General features: G+C 39.2%; 1 protein-coding gene across 3 annotated transcripts; it reads left to right on the top strand.

The window, feature by feature from the left end:
• Window positions 1-569: 569 nt before the first annotated feature.
• Window positions 570-19480, top strand: LOC145494699 (uncharacterized). 3 transcript variants are annotated; one of them, XM_081474260.1, is made up of 20 exons: window positions 570-1176; window positions 2364-2462; window positions 2713-2823; window positions 3984-4100; window positions 4252-4365; window positions 4552-4662; window positions 5071-5178; window positions 5546-5698; window positions 6257-6352; window positions 6476-6592; window positions 6891-7007; window positions 7161-7271; window positions 7822-7950; window positions 9306-9428; window positions 9949-10062; window positions 13362-13481; window positions 14047-14145; window positions 16934-17038; window positions 17420-17622; window positions 19195-19480. In XM_081474260.1, the coding sequence occupies exons 1-19, from the start codon at window positions 720-722 to the stop codon at window positions 17584-17586; spliced, it is 2568 nt and encodes an 855-aa protein (XP_081330386.1). In that variant the 5' UTR covers window positions 570-719; the 3' UTR covers window positions 17587-17622; window positions 19195-19480. The 3 variants fall into 3 exon arrangements, with proteins under 3 accessions (XP_081330386.1, XP_081330385.1, XP_081330384.1); XM_081474259.1 differs by having other exon boundaries at window positions 19189-19480; XM_081474258.1 differs by lacking the exon at window positions 17420-17622 and having other exon boundaries at window positions 18349-19480.
• The last annotated feature ends 453 nt before the right edge of the window (window positions 19481-19933 follow it).

Here is a 19933-nt window from a genome sequence, read left to right as displayed (position 1 = left end):
GACGTGTTAATATTTCCTTCCGCTAATTGTAAACATTTGTCAGTTTAATTGGAATCAATATGATAAGTATGCTTTAACCACTAGTAAGCTATTGATCGGTCTAGTATTCTAGGCAAGTGCTTCACAAAATTACGATTAATCTTATATTTAACGATACATTATTGAGAACTTAAAGACCTTAACCAATTGCCTCTCACTGCTCAAAACTCGTCTGAATAGCAAATTGACTGAACATTTGCTCGATTTTTTTGTGTCCAAAACTATGCAGATTCATTTACCGGATTTGTGATTTTCCATTTCGTGAAATCAAACTACTGCAAGGCAGTGTAAGTGCCGCATTGACTCATGTCTGTTAAGCTTCGTAGTACCAGCTTTCCTTTTATCCGTTTAACCTTTTCTAAAAATTTCCAATTTGAGAGTTTTGTCATTTATTACTGATTAGAATTATTTTTCATTTTTTATAACCCAGAAATGCTGGATTCTTGCAAAAGTATATGTCAGTACATTTAGATCGCTCATCAAATAAAATGTTAGCTGTTTAGCTAAACCTAATTGCTGTTCCACCCTGGCAAGATTTGTTCAAGGAAATGGAAAAAAGGTGCCACTTTAACGTACCAGTTATTGCATCAATAATTCAATAGCTTAGGCGAAAGACTGTATCTTTATTAACAATGGAATGATTTAACTTCCCCGAGGCTCTGAAGTCCTCAACAAATATTATGTTTTTCTTCAAACTCTTAGCCGTGTACGAGGTATTCTGTATATGTACTCATTCCGGCATCGCTGCAGCGGGCCGACGTTATGCGGTAGCTCTAAAAAAGAAGACAAAGCTTCTTCAAAACAAAGACAATCAAGCACATGGACTTAATGTCAGAGAAGTAAAAGACGAAAACCCGGCTGATGTGCTAAATACTATGACAAATAATACTGCAGCTGAAGAAGTTAAAGAGATGAGTGGAAGTCGAAGATATTTGAGTGTCGTCAATGGATATCCTCCTAATTATGGGGTATATTCCCATCATCCTATCATTCAAGGACCTTTGTACAGTCATCACGTCCATGTTGTTCCAAAGCCGTATCCTGTAGTGTCCGTTCAGTATGTTCCAAAGCCGTTTCCCATACCTTACGCTGTACCGTCACATGTACATGTTTCACATCTCCATCTGCGCCCCAAGTGTGAGTATGAGCCGACTTGTTAACACTAATAACCAAAAGAGGTTAAGGTTCGCATTGGATGTGAAAGCTCAAACAGGTAGTGAACTTATTGATATGGAAACAGATTTCCTTGCCCTCGACCGGGATGTGAGATATATTTGAACGAGTCAGTGAACCAGACGATGTCTATAGTACGCCTACTCACTTCCAAAAAAACCCCAAATTATTATAATTGACGAAATTTATAGATGGTTTCTTATTTATATCGTCGTTTTATTGTCTCTACCTGACCAGATTGTGGCCTTCCCACTGTTAAGCACCTATACGTCCTTTGTTGTTAACTGCGACTAATTGATGAAAGAAACATTCTGTAAATAATTTTTTATTTGGTCTAAAACGTTTGAAATTGTAATATTTGTAGTAACGCAGTTCACGAATGAGATTTTTAAGGTATTGTCCAGTTTGTTGTTGGATGGCAATATGGTGGACAGATGGCTTAAACTGCCGGTGATTTAATCCTTTCGTCCATAGAGGATTCTTTTACCCTATTTCTCGTTAAATTCTCATTGTAAAATAACGGGGAAGATTGTCACACTTTGCAACTAAATTTATATGAAACAGTGTTTGATTGGTTGTGGTTAACGTGTTTATTTGGCTTTTGTCTCGCTAAGCTTTGTTATTAGTTTAATTTGTTAGTGACACCTGCTCTAGGTAACAAGAACATTCCTGTTGATTTTGTCAATTAAAGTGGTAACAAAAGTTTATCGTGATTTGGGTTTGCGAGAAGGAGACTTGATAAAAATGGCCTGTTTAAAAGAAAATATCACAATGATTTGCATGACTGGCGCGAACTGGTGATTCGCAACATGAAATCATGCAAAATTTAAATCCTTGAACGACAAATCAACACTAAAGCATTTATATTTAAAGTGTGGAGTCCGTTTTTCAATGAAGGCATAAAAAGACGCGCGTCCAAGCAAGTACCTGTATGATTATTGTTTAACTTACTTAAAATATTGTTGTGCTCCCTAAGATGGTGTTTGTAATTCATAATTCCATTTTCTGCTCGTGCTTATTCTGTTAGAAAAACAGGTGTTTGAGAGGTTTATCGCAAACGTATGACCACCGTATGCGATACAAAATTTAATATAGTAGTATAACATGGTCTGATTTTATGTTCACTCTACGAAATCTCCCTTCTCTTACAGATCACTTAAATCCTTGCCAAGATGGAGGGATATTTGTACAGCTACATCATGACTACTTTTGTATATGTCCGAAAGAATTTCGAGGGAAGAACTGCGAAGGTAAGAGGACTATCAACAAGTATCTAATAGATGAGATCAAATAGATATTCTAGGCAATTTTCATGACCGCAACATATTCTTAAAGAGAAGTTTTGGCTTTATTATGTTTGGTTACGTTTCCTGTCAGGCGTAAAAAAAAAAGTTTTAATATCTCTAATATACATGTAGGAACCGTATTTCATACTTCTCCGTTTATTTATATCATTCGTGTTATTTGAAGGCAATAATTATCAATCAATTTGTGTTTTAGATAGAAACTATTGCGCTTCAAATCCCTGTAAAAACGGCGCTACTTGTACCGAAATTTCTGGTGCGTTTAAATGCAACTGTGCTCATGGATTTCTTGGTGCTGTCTGTGAAGGTAAGAACAAAGCTTCGTAAATTAAATACGAGAACAAAATAATACAATGGAACCTCTACTAACGCCCACCCCTCTTCAACGACTTCTTTTTTATCCTGTTGAACGGTCCATACATTCACTTTTATTTTAAGATCCAAGTCTAAATGGGTACAACCAATTAGCGGGCACCATAAGTGCAGAATAATCCCGAACAACGTTTCAAGAGCGCTCAAATGCTGAATGAAGAAACTTTTTTGTTGTTGAGGATAACCCTTTCATCAGGGTTGAATCACCTCAAAACGCTTGTTTTTATTTATCATTTTTAGTGAGCCTGATATAAATACAGTGTACTTCTTACTAACCGAGTTCGAGGACCGTACTGTAAGTTACGGACCGAGTTTTTTCCCCATCGATTTATGGCCTAAGCGCGAAGCGCGCGGGCCATAAATCGAAGGGGAAAACGACGCTCTGTGACTTACAGTACGGACCGAGAAGACGAGGTTAGTAAGATATTTATTATATCGCTACTGCGTGTCTGACGGGCTCGGGAACGATATCTTTTCACGCGGACTAACGGCTTCAAATTTCTGACGCACTTCGGAAGCAAAACGACTCAATTCGAAATCGTTGTTAAGTGACTCTTAAGTCGTTAGCAGGTTTTAATACACAATTTCAGAAGCAAAAGAAAGTTTTAAACTTTTAATTGCTAAAAATGTTAAGAACACTTGGCGATAAATCACGAAACATTTTGGCAACAAAAACAGCTTTAAATTTTAGCGGGCTATACAGTAGATAACGGCCCGCTAAATTGACCAATCACAGCGCGCGTACTAACTGAGAGATATGATAACATTTATGACTATGCGTTATTTAATTTAAGCACTGCTCAGAAAAAAAGAAAAAAAAAACGAATACGAAGACACACCAACATTAACCAGCAGAGAAACAGTTCGCATGTGTTTGAAGTTATGTAAATAAAAACGCTGCTAACGTTAAGAATCATATACCAATATATACAACAATGTGTGATCACTGAACAGAGTAAATTACACAGAAATAAATTATGTTTTCTGGAGAATCGAAACTGCATTGATTTGCTTTAATTTATTTATTTTTATAAAATGCGTCGTACGACTTTGTTTTTTTTCGTTTTTCCACCTGTATTTTGACTTTCTTCGCAGAGCCTAATCCTTGCCACCCAAACCCTTGTAAAAATGGAGGCGTGTGTACGAGATCTGATTCTGAGGAAAAGTTCTCTTGTATTTGCCAGGAAGGATTCAAAGGAGAACATTGTGATTGTAAGTGCCATGATGGTATAGTTCGGAAGTGCTCATTTGCATTCATAAGATAGTAATAAACTTTTGACATTTCTAGTTAAAGGAGAGATGCGTTTTGTGTAGGATAATTAGTTTTGCCGTTTTACTGGATAAATAGTTGATTTCATTTCAGCCATAAACAAGTGTGACCCAAATCCGTGCAAAAATGGTGCAACATGTCAGCAGTCAAAAGATGATACATACGTCTGTATTTGTCCTCCATCTTTCAAGGGAACTTTGTGTACAGGTCAGCTCACGATTAAGGTGTTTTTGCTTTGCTTTACTTACTAACTATTTTTGTGTTCCATAGAAAGCAAAATAACAGCAGTATCTTCCTTAGCCAGTTTCTCACACAATAGGGTTTGAGATCTCGAATTTCTTTTTAAGCTAACAAAGTTATGCTTATTGTCTTGTTTCTGGTCCAATAATTTAGAGACAAAGCAGTGTTACACGAACCCTTGTCTTAATGCTGGAACTTGCCATGAGGACGGATTCGGATATAACTGTACATGCAGACTGGGATACACTGGAAGCAACTGCGAAAGTAAGTATTTTTCACACAGTTTCCTCCAGTAACCAATCAACAAACAGAACGACACGGCAATATACAAAAAAAACAGACAATAAATCAAGCAAACAAACAAAAGAATAAAACGCAGACAGTGGGACAATAACTACTAAAAGCTGAACTGCTTTAATAAATTTCTGTGGCAAACTCGCGATTTTGCATTGATGTTTGGGGACAACTGTGTTGTCTTGTTACGAGATAGTCGACTTATCTCTAAATATGAGTTTTAGCAGGTATTTATCACTTATCATATAGGATCATATGTCTGTGATAAAGAAGATGACGCGTGTTTCAGTCTGGCAGAGGAAAACGAAGAGCGTTTGTTTTGCCTGCAACAATGATAAGCCTTTACTCACGCGTCCATTCATTATGTTTAATTCCCAGGTCACGTGTGTCATCCTAGCCCGTGCTTGCATGGTGGACATTGTCGAGTGTTTTACGGTCACTCCAAGTGTTACTGTCCTCCGCTTTACAAAGGAAATAAGTGTGAAAGTATGTCTTAACAAAATTATCTTTTCTTTCATTCACATCACCTTTGCTGAGAGTTATATTCACTTAAGAGATCGAATAATCAGTTGCTTGATGCATCGAAACGTCGGTTAACAATACTTTTAATCTTTCTTATTTTCACCTAAACGTGGTATTTTAGGTAGTGTTAGCCAAAATACAGCTGATGCATTTTCAGCTCTATGATAGGTCTTTCGTTTCCTGCTGGAGGTTTGTGAGAAGCATTTTGTATCAACATGGCTCGTCTTCTGTTCACTTTCTCTCCAGTAGAGTTTATTTATTTTTAAGACCAAAGAAAAAGAAACATTTTATTGTTCCAACGCTCAAATATACAATACATATTTGTTTGCAGTTCCTCATCCGTGTTACAATCGTCCTTGTTTGAACGGTGGTATCTGTATCGACTCGTACAGTGGTTATAGCGCGTATCCTGATAAATGGAATCAGGGCTTTCTTCACTACCTCTGCATCTGCCAGGCAGGCTTTACTGGATCAAACTGTGAAGGTAAGATACCTTTGGTTGTCACTGATAACGTGCAAAATAACGATACATCATCGAATAACTAAATATAAATATTTATAGTGCAACTTACTCAGAAAAAAATTAACGTTCAACCTCTGACAAAATACAAATTGACGTTACTTTTCTAATGACACAGGTGAAGCAAAACAAACAATATGAAATTTGTTTAAGATCAAAGCTAGGGACGAAATTCTTTCAGACATATCTCACTTGTCTCTAAAATATCACATTTAAGGTCGATTATATCTAAAAACAGTGGTATTTTATTATCTTGGTGGTATTGGCTTGTTGTGAGCTAATGTAGTTCATCACAACATGATTCTCGGTCAATGCATCTCGTAAATGAAATAAATCGAAACCTCTTTGAACAGCTAAGCAAGAAGCCTTAAAGTTCCCGGTTCCCAAAATTGACTTGAATGATACCAATCGTCAATCCTCGGTTATTTTAATGGCTGGATTTTCCAAAGTCTGCAAGACATGTATTAAAACAATTTTAAGTCATCCGGTTATGATTGCAATTCAACTTTTTTTTTCTTGCAGTGGATATATGTAAAAAGTGCGACATCAATGCCAAATGCATCAACGACACTTGCCTTTGCGTGGAAGGGTTTTATGGAAATGGCTTTATATGCAGAAGTAAGGATAAAGTGACCTTTCTAAAGAAACTAACATATCTAAGATATAGAAACTAAGATATCTATTTATTTTGTTTCCACATTTCATCGCCTCCCTTTCTGACTAATGTTTTCTTTTACTAAGAAATTCCTCACCCTTGCCACCCAAATCCTTGTAAGAACGAGGCTAAGTGCAAAGAACTCGAGGCAGGAGAGTATGATTGCGAATGTCCTCCGGGAACAAGTGGCAAGCACTGTGAAGGTAAGATATAAGTCACCGAATTTTCAAGTGACGACCTCTTTACCATAACCTGGTTATTCAAAACTCGATTAGTCTAATAACAAATACGCGAGCAACTTTGAACACGGTTGCATAAGTTATCGATAGCGATCTTTTGTCTCAGTTATTTATTTTTTTAAATTCTTTTTCACGCAGTTTACTTCGGAAATGTTTAAATAACGTCGAGTTTGTACTGAAAAACGCTTCAGAATCATAAGCAATATCTTAAAGGTTTCACACACAGCCTAATAATAATACGACTTATCTGAACATGTTTTAGATAAAGATGCTTGTGTCCCTAATCCTTGCAAAAATGATGGAAAATGCGTAGAAACACGTGATGGTGGATTTACATGCGTTTGTGAGAACGGATACACGGGCGAAAATTGCGAACGTCGTAAGTAAAAGTAATATCTTTAGTTATAGTAGCTTTTAATTCACTAGAATGATTATCATTATTGTTAACTTAACGACATAATGTGCAAATTGAATAGCAATCAAACTTAGCATAAGGTGCTAGAGTTATAAACTTTGATATAATTTTTTACAGCCATCGATGCGTGTTTAAGTAATCCGTGTCAGAATGGAGGAACTTGTGTGGATGAAAACGGGAAGGCCGTTTGCAAGTGCAAAGGAAAGTATACCGGACCAACCTGTAAAGGTAGCCCATAATTGATTTCTCAGTCGTTTAAAGTTTTAGTGCTTGGTTTTGGTAACATGCTGTGCCAAAGGTCACATTGCATCTGCACAATGTTTGGCCTGAACACCAGGTCGGGCAATTATTCATTCTGAAGCTATTTACCCAACTCCTTTCTGAACCTATAATAATAAATAATGGGTTTATAGCAAGAATAGGGCATATCATTTAGTGGCCTGTTTGAGGTCCAATCCGATTGGCCTCAGTCTCGCCGCCTAAAAATTAGGGTTGTAAACTCTCACTTTGTAGTCACCTTGAATTATGTATGCGATATCAATACGATTGAAGAAGTGCTGTTGAGGTTTACACTGTCAGTACTGTTTATGTAAATAGGCACATAAGCTAACTTGCAATTATATAAAGCCCTGTGCCAAAAAACATGAAGGGGCTTGAGCGAGAGCGAGTCATAAGCATCTATCATCACCTTTACCTTTTAATCACCAATTTTATGTTATCTTTGAAGATTCTTGTGATCTTTGACGCGAATGTTGTTATCTATTTCCTTTGATTTAAGAATGCGGCTGCCCGAAGGGTAACCCCTTAGCAGTTCCTCCTGTTTACGCTCAGAAATGTGACGCAGACGGGGCTTGTTATTGTGAAAGCGAGGAGATGGATTTCAGAGAGGACGGATGTTACCTTGGACGTACGTACATTTTCTGTACACACTCGGACAAACACGAGAATAAAAATAAACGCCTAAGAAAGACGACAAGAATTTTGACCTTGGACGAATTCATGTCCTGATGCTTCAATATCTCTATTACAGCATCTTAATGACTATAAAATGAGTAGTCAATAACATAAAGAGAATAATAACAGGAAGTGTTGATTTTTAAGGCTATATCGGTAGTTCCCAGTGCACTAATTACGAGACAAATGGATGAATGATTGCTATTTAAAGGTAATATGGTGAGAAAACCTAAATAATGAAAAACTAATGAAAAGAAAGCAATAAAGAAGTGAGGCAGTTTGAGCCTGCTGTTTAGCGAGGGTGTTCCCATTCGATCGCGATGTGAAGGGCATCTTTGATCTATTCCTGGTGTGGGTTAAGTCAGCGCAAGGTTGGCAGAAAAAGAGATTTCTGAGCAAAGATTCATGACCACGATCCTATTAATGTTGGTAGATTTTAGAAACATGAGTCTGAAAGTAAATACAGGAAACTTTGAACATGAGAAAATGCCTATTGGACTCAACGAAAGTTATGTGAAGTATATATGAAACAATTCATATTTGAACTGCGGTTGTAGATTAAAGTGAAGAATGATCATCGCAGTAAATTTTCCAATTTAAGCAATTGGAAAGAAGAAGCCTGAAAAAACTCAGGGCTTCAACGGGATTCGAACCCGTGACCTTCGCGATACCGGTGCGATGCTCTACCAACTGAGCTATGAAGCCACACATTGGAAGCGAGGTCAATTAATTGACTTCGTATCTTCCCGTGAGGAATGAAATAATGTGAAGTATATATGAAACAATTCATATTTGAACTGCGGTTGTAGATTAAAGTGAAGAATGATCATCGCAGTAAATTTTCCAATTTAAGCAATTGGAAAGAAGAAGCCTGAAAAAACTCAGGGCTTCAACGGGATTGAAACTCAATTAATTGACCTCGCTCCCAGTGTGTGGCTTCATAGCTCAGTTGGTAGAGCATCGCATCGGTATCGCGGAGGTCACGGGTTCGAATCCCGTTGAAGCCCTGATTTTATTCAGGCTTCTTCTTTCCAATTGCTTAAATTGGAAAATTTACTGCGATGATCATTCTTCACTTCACTTCAACGAAAGTTAGTTTGTCTTCCTTAGATTAGTAAAAGCCGTTTTTTTTTGCTTTTAACCACTCATGGTCCTATTTGATTTCATACCCTTTCTTCAAGCCGGGCTTTCTTCGGTTTTGTTGCATTAAGACCACTTTTTGTAATCGGGTAAATTGAATGACCCATAGCCAGTTCAAAACCAGAATAGAGCAGAAAACTCAAGAAATTATTGAATGTATTTAAACAGAAACCAACAATCCTTGCCAGTCCAATCCATGTAGAAATGGAGGAACTTGTGAGTCCATCAACACTAATACAGCCTACGTGTGCAGGTGTCCGGAAGGATTCACTGGAACTCATTGTGAAAAAGGTAAGAAATAAATGACATTCAGTCCATGTATCTTTCAAGTATCGCAAACACTGAAAAATGCCGGTGGAAATGAATAGGCTAGACGATGTGAGTAAAGTAACAGTAGTACGAGAGTAGGACGAGACCAATAGTCAACTTTCAGACTTCCATATGCTCATGTCGTAAATAGCCATACAGTTCTTGCCTGAAATTGGATATTCATATTCATTAAGCCACACTTGAGAACAGCAGTTTTGCACCCCAGTCCTTTTCAGTGCTTTTACCACATTTTCAACTTGTCTTTTCAGCGAATACGCGCGGACTATGCTCTGAATCACAGGCTTGACATCTAGCTGAGTTTTGTCTTGTTAGAAATCTTGCCTGGTCATTTCAAAAAGAAAAGTTACTTTCGGGAAAAAGTACTTTCCCAGGGAGATTACCCGTATACTATTAGCAGTTATGAATAGACATATTAGTTTTCTGACCCAAAAATTTAGTGTCTAATTATATTGTGATTGACCTTTGCTTTCTTTTTTAACAGAAATATGCACACCAGGTTATTGCCTTAATGGCGGAATCTGCAAACCTGTTGGCAACATACAAACTTGTATTTGTCAGCCTGGCTTCTCTGGAGATCGATGCGAAAAGAAAAAAGGTGATTATTTTGTTGTTACTAGTTTACGCATTTTCTATTGGAAAAACTGAAGAAAACCGCCAAAATCAAGTAGCAGATTGTTTTATCTGGGAGCACTTGAAGAGTATGTCATAATAAATACTGATAGTAGTTCGTATAGTGTGATCGTCCGGGTGAGTGTAGTTCTGAAAAGAGCTGTTGTTGGTGACTGACGTTTCGACAACCTGAGCGGAAGTCATCTTCAGAGTCAAGTGAATAGTGTTTGGCAGTCGATGATGTTATAAGTCTGGTCCGTTGAGCGTGATTGGTCAGTGTAGCCATGATGGTATTGGCTGAAAGACTCGTGTAAAGTTTGTCATCAGTCATTGGTGGGTTTCGATCCGTCTATTGTTAGTCAAATAGGTCGGTTTTTGGTCCGTGTATTGTTAAGTCGGTCTGTTAGAAGTCCGTTTGTCGGTTTCGTTTCCGTCATGGATAAGTCGTTTGTAAGGCCCCGGTAGTTGTTGACATCTGTTAAGAGGCGTTTTTTGTAGGTTAGTGTACCAGCTTTCCAGAGTCAGTCGTTGAAAATAGTTTGTACTGTAGGTTAAGCACTGAGCAGAGTCCCAGTCAATGTTGTGGTTTGTCAGTTGATGATGTACAGCAATGTGATTGTTGGCATCACCATTTCTCGTGGCTCGTTTGTGTTCAGTCAGTCTCGTGTTAAGGTTTCTGCCAGTCTCACCTATGTAGGAAGCCTGGCAGTCGGAGCATTTGATCTTGTAAACTGCTCCCTGTCTGTTGTTAGGTTCGTCTCTGTCTTTCACGTTAGTCAGTAAGTGTCGTAACGTAGTTGTAGGTTTGTGGGCTACACGGATGTTGTAGGGCTGCAGGATCCGTGACATGGTCTCAGAAGTGCCCTTAATGTAAGGTATGGTCACTGTAGTAACAGGTGTAGGGTTCCTGTTCGTAGCGTCAGCTTCAGTAGGTCGGTAAATGTTTCGTCTAATAAAGTCAGCGTTGTAGCTGTTTTTGTGAAAAACACGTTCAAGGTATCTGTTTTCGTTACGTAAGCTGTCCGGTGTGTCACAAACTAGTTGCGCTCGTCTCGTCAAAGTCTTTATAGTCGTGGCTTTGTGTGAAGTCGGGTTGTAGGATGATTCGTCAAGTAATCTGTCGGTATGCGTCGGTTTTCTGTACACTGTAGTTCGTAGTTCGTTGTTGTCGCGGCTTACCAAACAGTCTAGAAAAGGAAGTTTTCCATTTTCTTCGATCTCTTTAGTAAACTGGATGGCGGCGTTCTGTTCGTTTAGGTGGTCGTGAAAATCGTCAATTTCGTCTTTGTGAACGGCGGTAAAGGTGTCGTCAACGTAACGTAACAAAAGCGGTATCGTTTGTCGGCAAGTTGCAAGGGCGCGTTCCTCCACGTGAGTCATTACAATTTCTGCGACAACGACAGAAATAGGCGACCCCATGGCTGTTCCATACAACTGTTTGTAGTGTTTACCGTTGTACTGAAAGTAAGTCGATGTTAGGCAAAGGTTCAGTAAGTCCATGATGTCTTCTGTCGGTAACGGTAGTTTAACAGTAGATTGGGGTACAGCGGTCTCGGTACACTGTAATGCCAATTGAAGAGGAATACTGGTGAACAGTGATTTCACATCAAAAGACACAATTTTGTAGTCGTCAGGTATCTGTACTGTCTTAATAGCGTCAATAAAGTTCTCCGTAGATTGTAGTTTGCGTCTTGATTTGTCAGTAAGGGGTTGCAGTATGGTCGTCAAGTACTTAGACAGTTGATACGTAGGGGACCCACAGAATGACACTATAGGTCGCATCGGTATACCAGGCTTGTGCAGTTTCGGTAGTCCGTAAAGTTTCGGTGGTTGAGGTACTGAGCACCTCAGTCGATAGTAGCGTTGAGTGTCAATAGCGTCAGTCTTTTTAAGCGTAAGTATTTTGCTGTTAAGTTTACGTTGAAGTGCTGGCGTCGGGTCACGTTTAAGTTCTTCATAAGTTTGTCGTTAACAAGTGCGTCCATTTTGTCAAAGTAGTCAGTCCTGTCCACAACAACAGTGACACGTCCTTTGTCGGCTGGTAGTATGACAATGTTGTTGTCGTTTTTCAGTTGTTTCAGTGCTTGTTGTTCGTCTTTTGTCAAGTTATTGTCAGGTATAGAGGCTGATTGTACCGTGGAAGCAATTCTACTTCTGATGTTATCCTTGGCAGATTCTGATAAGTCTCGCTGACGAGACAGAACCGCCTCGACACTAGATACAATAGACTCGGTCGGTTTCCGTTTAGGCGTCACTGAGTGTTTTAGTCAGTAGGACAGTACGTGAGTCTCGGTTTTGTCTAAGGGACGGGAAGAAATATTCCTGACCCAGTTATCGTCAGTTTTCGGTCGCTTTCTGTCTTTATTGCGTTGAAGTGTTGTCAGTTTTCGTTCTTGTTCAGTACGAACGCGGTCTGTGGTTTTGTCGGCTCGCTTGTCGGCGATTGTCATAACAGTGTCAAGTAAGTTAGTCGGTAACAGTTGTTTAAGTTTGTCAAGTTGTCGTTGTAGTTTATTGTTGCAGTAGTTGAGTCTTCTGTAACAGTCGTTTATCCGCGCTTTGACCAGACGTCTGTAGGTGGATTTGACGATCTGGATGGCCTCTTATGTGTTCAACGGACATCTGTTAAGAGGCGTTTGTTCTAGAGCAAACGCCTCTTAACAGATGTCAACAACTACCGGCGTCTTACAAACGACTTATCCATGACGGAAACGAAACCGACAAACGGACTTCTAACAGACCGACTTAACAATACACGGACCAAAAACCGACCTATTTGACTAACAATAGACGGATCGAAACCCACCAATGACTGATGACAAACTTTACACGAGTCTTTCAGCCAATACCATCATGAAGATGACTTCCGCTCAGGTTGTCGAAACGTCAGTCACCAACAACAGCTCTTTTTAGAACTACACTCACCCGGACGATCACACTATACGAACTACTGATACTCCTGGGTTCAAACCATTTACTAAAATACTGATAGTGTCAGTAAATATAACACCAGGAAAAAAAAATACTTTTGAGAGGTTTTAATGTTTGTGACATCAAATATCTGGTAAACCAATTAATACACCACTAGATCTTGAGTTTCAAGTATGTTCAGCCGGTGTTTAACAGGTTGGAGATAACCCTACAGTTTAAGGATACATGACTCTCTTGAACTCAAACAGGTGCTGTTAAGGAACTGATGTCATCTTGCCGCACGCGATCCGATGGACTGTAGAATAGCTTTTGCTTCTTGGGTAACTTTTGTGTTGTTTCCGTTCTCACTTCCAGTCACTCCAACCAAAGATTACTGTCATCCAAATCCCTGTCTGAATAGTGGCACTTGCGTTCAAGTTCAAGGCGGATATGACTGCCACTGTGATCTGCAATATACCGGAGCACATTGTGAAGGTAACAATTTCTCTTGCAGTTCTAAACTATTTAGAGTGATTGGGGTGGTAGCAGCAAGCATACTTTTCCATGTAGGCAATGAACATTGATCGAACTTGGACGAAATATATTTTTTGGCTCAACTATGAAAAACATTTTTTGACGTTGCTCAGTCGATGTAAAGGCTATGAGAAGGAGCTTGATGGGGAGACTCAACGGCTACCTGTAAATTAAAATTTGTGTCCTTTGTTTTTGTCAGTTAAACCTTTTGCGATTTTTGTAAAATGGATCCTATTTTGCTTAAATTGGACCTTTTACCGGTCGCTAATTTACATTTGTCTGTTTATTTTTAATCACTGTGAACCTATACAATTAATGGCTGGAGCAAACGAATTGAATGACTTCTGGTATGTACTAATGGAGCAAACATAACAATGACAAATCCCCGTCAAAGAGAAGTGAATCGATCCGGTGAAGGTCATGCCGAATAAAAGAGTGTTTTCTTTTTCTCGTGCCTATAGTCGATAAATGTTTGTCAACGTTTTTGATCACATATATCTAAAAGATTTGACGTCATTTTTAATAGTTGACAAGTGTGCCAAGTGTGATGTCCACGCTTTGTGTGTCAGGGGACGCTGCAGATGTATGGCAGGTTACATAGGAACAGGATATGAATGTGTCAAAGGTAATCTAATAAACAATTAGATTATGAGCTCGAGATTTCTATGAGGTGATAGTTGATGAGGCCGAAAGCCGAATCAACTATCACCTCATAGAAATTTTCCTTCAAATAATGACTCCAATTATTTCTCGTCTTAGTATTAAATTTCACGCTGTAGAAAATTCGCGCGGACTGAATTGTCAATGTGACATTTGCAGTTGCGTAGGCGCGCTTATCAGTTTCTGTAAAAACTTTCGAGGGTTTTTGATTCAAGAAACTGTAAATGCCCTTCTTTTACTCTTCTTAGGAATTTTGTTTCATTTGTTTCTGAATGTTCTTGCAAAACTTCGCAGAAACGTGGAAACGTTGCATTTTTTCGACCACACCAAACCACTGAACACTAATTAAACAATAGAGTGTTTCTGTCGAGGAACTATTGGCTGATAGTTGCCCTGCGGAAATTTGATGCTCTTAAAACAAATATTTGCCCGAGAAGCGAACCTTCGAGGGCAAATATGCTAGTTTTAAGAACATCAAATTTCCAAGGGGCAGCTATCAGACCGATAGTTCCGAGACATGAACACTCTATTGTCGTTATTGTTCACCACTAAATTTTCTTCCGCGTGCCAGTTCAAAAGTCATATCGAATTATTTTCAACTTTTTTTGGAAGAAAGCTGTGAAAACCAAATGTAAAATTTAAAAAGGAAAATAAACAAAACCCACTTAATACAATTTCATTTGTTTACTTTTTTATAAGCTCGCTCGTTTGCAGAAAATTTTTCACGGACGAGTACTATCCATCAGGGTATTTTCCTCGGACGGGCACTATGGGCTGATAGTGTCTCTCCGCGTATGAACACTATCGCGTCACGTGATCAACTTAAACCAATAAGAATCGGAGAAAATTTAGTGGTTAACTATAATGGCCGATAGTGTCCAATGGCTCAGCCAATCAAATTACAGCATTTGCATTAGTATACTAGTAGAATTCTACCAATCGTAATTGTGTCATAAGTCAAATTATGCTCGCATTTAGATTGGTTTTTACGTATGATCACTTAGAGGACAAGCGCATAGATGACGTCGTTAAAATTTTTTGTTTCTTTATTATATAAAACAAATAGATTCCATGTTGCCGTGCGTCTCTTCAGAAATTGATCGCAGATGACGTCAAATATGGTTGGAACATCAGTGACATACTCGTCTATCGCCTCGCGTGCCACTTTTGTTTTTATTACATTTTGACGTCGTCTGTGCTCAATTACTGAACAGACACGGCAACATGGAATCTATTTGTTAAAGTGGTCAAATGCGGAGACGGAGTTCTCTACACTTATCTCAATCAGCACCAACACTGCAATTTTCTTCCGCTTCCTATTCGTAGTTGACAGGTCGCGCCCGATTATAACAAATCTCAAACGTTTGCGCCAAATCACACTATTATAATATTTCTATAGTATTTTTTTTTGTAATGGTTCAGTTAGTTTCTCCACAGGTCACCCAAGCGTAATGTAAGAGTTTGTGTGGAAAACTGTGGCTGAATTACAAGGATTTGTATGGAGATTAGAAGACCACATTGAAATCGATCAATGTATGGATAATTTACCGAATAAATACTCTTGAACATTCAATGTTTTCATTTTTTCTCATTCCGGAGAGTTTAAACGAGATTTGAGCGAATTTTGATATTCTATCCTACGGTGTTATAACAAGAGATAAGGTAGGAAACTTCGGCCTGTTTGACGACAAAACACTCTTCGGAAACGAGTCAAATTTGCACACAAAAATAGCAGTTACTCACAATAGTTCTCGCTGAACTCACAATGTAAGGCCTGTACTTCTCTCTCTGCAATCCAATGAAGCACACATTTGGTTTTGACCGCGTTAACGGGACAAAAAGTTGAAATATGGCGGCCAAAACAGCGGCAATTTATGCGTGACGCAGCGGAGGTAATCAGTTTTGCTGTCGTCAACCGCTCGGCCGAGACTGGAAATGTGGTAAATTATCACCTCACGGGTGGAGGGCATGAGATTTTAATCTTACAAACTTCTGCTTTAGCCAAAGAGTTTAGGATTGCAGCAAAAGCAACAAAAGAGCAACAAAACAGTGGAGTTTCATACTTCTGTACGAGTGTGGTAAGTTAATTATGTACGGTGATGAGCAAAGATCGATTGACCAGCAGACATGTGAGACAAAGTTTGCTCGATAAAAAATCTCGTGCCCTCCACCCGTGATTTGATAATTGACCACGTTCCCAGTCTCGGCCGAGCGGTTGACGACAGCAAAACTGAACAACTTAGCGGCGTCATTTCAGCTTTTTGTTTAGTTAACACGGTCAAACCTGAATGTGTGTTTCATTGGATTGCAGAGAGAGAAAGCGCAGGTCTTACACTGTGAGTTCAGCGAGAAATATTGTGAGTAAATGCTATTTTTGTGTGCAAATTCGACTCGTTTCCGAGGAGTGTTTTGTCGTCAAACTGGCCAAAGTTTCTTACCTTATCTCTTATTATAACACCGTATGGTAAATAAATCAAAATTCGCTCAGATCTCGTTTAAACTCTCTAGGATGAGAAAAAATGACACCATTGAGTGTTCAAGAGTATTTAGTGGGTAAATTACCCATACATTGATCGATTTCAATATCATCTTGTAATATCCATACAAACTCTTATATTTCAGCCACAGTTCTCCATACGAACTCATATATTACGCTTGGGTGACCTGTGGTTTCTCAATCAGAAAACATGTCATAGTTGATTGTCAAACAAAGCTGTGAAGAATTTAAGTTATCCCGTGACAACTTTTTCTAGCTCGTCACAAGCGCTGTCCCACAGTGTGTCCCATCTACTCTACTTGTGTACAAGGAGCATGCCAATGTATACCAGGGTATCAGATGCAAGGAAACAGCTGCATACGTAAGTCAAAACATTAATAAAGCAATTAATATCAACTAAAAGTTGAAGAAAGGCATTGCTTTACTGTTTTTCTTTAACCTGGTTTTGAGTAATCCTTAGGTTTTATAACAACTCTTATTTTCAAGCTACAATAAAATAATAATAAGAGAACATTTCGAAATACATTTGATAATGAATATTAAAAGAACAAAACTACGACGTTTCGAAGTCATCTTGACTCCATTATCAAGTAGAGGTGTTAGCTACTTGATAATGGAGTCAAGATGACTTCGAAGCGTCGTAGTTTATTCTTTTAATATTCATTACTATAAAATAATACGGTTATTTTTAGGAAAGCCTACATGTAATGATACATTGTATTAATGATGGTTATAATGTCAGCTCCACACGTTTACGCTCCGTCGCCTCCAGTTCCTCCTCCTCCGCCACCGTCACCAGCTCCACCACCACCACCTCCTCAGTTTGGTCAACCTGTTATGTACCACGTGCCGTACAAACGAAGCCAAAGTCACAGTCAAGTAAAATCGGGTCTGGGAAGCCATAAATAGTCGACTTGAGAAAAGACCTTGCATGCATAGAGTAAGGTAATGTTATAGGCTCGAACAGTAAAACAGTGGAAGTTGAATTACGAGTTACTTTCATCTCTCAAGTATCGTCAGAAATTAAAACCATTGATTCAGTTGTGGTATGTGGTATACTTGATTGGAAACTAACAACCAAAAACTAATCTTGAAGAGAAAGCATGACGCTGTACGACGCAGTAGATTGAACGCTCCCCTCTCACCAGCTGAGTTTGTTGTTTATTCTCGCTCCCTCCAGCGAAACCAGCGCTTTAAATTCCAATAGATCTCGAAAAAATGGACGGAAGGTCTTTCTGTGGCACGTGCCTCTGCCAATTACAATCTATTTATTTACCTATTTATTTTTCATCGATTTCAATAAACTTAGCTACTTTAAAAACCTATGAAGGGTAAAACTCTTTGGCTCGAATCTCAGATGTTAACGTCTCTTCCCAGAACCACTGAAATAGGGTGTGAGAGAGACTTCCGTTCACTCTAGCTAGTTTCAAATTGTAAGAGAAATAGATTAAGATCTCTAATCTTGATTTTGGCGCTGGTTCTGTGTCTAAAGGCTTATACACTGCGTCCCATGCTTTAATCCCTTAATATAAGTGGTGGTGGAGATTGTCGGAGGAGGACTGAATGCACTGCGAAACAAAACTGGCAACGGTACGTACGCAACATAAAAACCCACTACGACTGTTACAAACAGAATACTCAGAATTGTTTTTCCTAAACGGTGACTTACAGGTGTGACAGTTTACGTTATACATAACAGTGACCACAAAGAAGAAGAAGAGGAGGAGGAGGAAGAAGAAGAAGAAGAAGAAACGGAACCAACTCCTCCAATCCCGAGCACAATACAAACGACACCCCACACTGGTGCACACATTTCACCAAATACCCCAACTCCGACAGTTACACCACCACCACCATCACCGCCACCACTGTCACCATCCCCACCACCTCCAGTTCCACCACCACAACCTTCCCCACCACCGCCGGTTCCTCCACCACAACCATCTCCACCACCTCCGGTTTCGCCTCCACAACCTTCCCCACCACCGCCGGTTCCTCCACCACAACCATCTCCACCACCTTCAGTACCGCCACCACAACCTTCACCACCTCCTCCGGTTCCTCCACCACAACCTTCACCACCACCTCCAGCTCCATCACCAGTACCAGCTCCCCCTCCTCCTGTTCCTATTCCAGTGCCATCATCACCTCCTTCCGTTCCGGCTCCACCTCCACCCGTTTCGAGTCCTCCCTCCTTTCCCGCTCCCCCGCCTCCAGTTGGTAGCCCATCCGCCGCTGCTCCATCATCCCCAACATCCTACGGTCCTCCTTCCATGGATTATCCCCAGTATTCTGACTACCCTGTCAACTATGGCTACCCGTCTTATTACAGGCCTTATTACAGATCATATAGGCCATACCGGCCATATTACAAGGCACTTTATGGCTATTGATTTTCTGTAAAGAAACGTTAGGATGAGGGATGGATTTTGCTTGAAATTCTCTACTTTTGTTAGTTTAAATGAAAACGTTTACATGTAACTCTCACCGATTGATTTTTGTATGGTTAAGTTGCAGGATAGTGACCTAAGACGAAGAGAAGGAAAGTGTCAAAATCGTGTGAACTAAGTAAAAAATCTCTTGAGATTAAGCATTAACTGGATGCTAACGCAAGAAAAATTTGAAATTAAATGTTAAATAGGGAATATACTAATAATATAGCCACCTCAATAAAAGTAATTGATTGTAAAAGAAGAGAGAGTGCCTCAATCAGTCAAGGCTTTAAATAATTGTAGTCATATGTGTATATCTTCCTATTAAATAAACAGTTTCTTTGAAACGTCGAGGTGTGCGTTAATTGGTATGGTTAATTTTTATATTTTAAAAATGTCACTTAAAGGTTAAATTTATAGTACCTCCGTGAAAATCCGTTCAATTTCGGCCGTGTCTGTTCGCAAAATTAGTTGTGAGTTGACTAAAAGCACTGGTTACATTCCCGAAAATATTTACTGGTGGAACTCTTGCCAAAACCGTTCGATCAGAGCACTTACCGAACTTAAATGTTGTTAACAAAGGAAATAAAATAAAAAGTAAAATTCTGACCGCAAGTGGCACCCATCAGTGTTTCGTTATAGAAGACTTCCCGAAAACTCTTCCTGTAGACCCGTTTTGAATTTTTAGAATATTTGCAGGTGTTGTAACTGAACGGCTTTGGATAAAGATCAACCAGTGGATACTGAGAATTAAGTTAGTGAAAATCTTAGTCTACGAATCTAGCCGATAAAATCATGCGTCTGCAGAGCCACCTTTCGGAGCC

This window comes from Orbicella franksi, chromosome 8 (genome assembly GCF_964199315.1).
Source record: "Orbicella franksi chromosome 8, jaOrbFran1.1, whole genome shotgun sequence".
NCBI lineage: Eukaryota > Metazoa > Cnidaria > Anthozoa > Scleractinia > Merulinidae > Orbicella > Orbicella franksi.
The sequence above is the reverse complement of the archived record's forward strand: the minus strand, read 5'-3'. Positions and strand labels throughout refer to the sequence as shown.

Coding starts and splice junctions, on each gene's coding strand:
- LOC145494699 (XM_081474258.1), top strand. CDS start 720: ATGTTTTTCTTCAAACTCTTAGCCGTGTACGAGGTATTCTGTATATGT. Junction 1,177..2,363: donor TCTCCATCTGCGCCCCAAGT/GTGAGTATGAGC, acceptor CTTCTCTTACAG/ATCACTTAAATCCTTGCCAA. Junction 2,824..3,983: donor TCTTGGTGCTGTCTGTGAAG/GTAAGAACAAAG, acceptor CTTTCTTCGCAG/AGCCTAATCCTTGCCACCCA.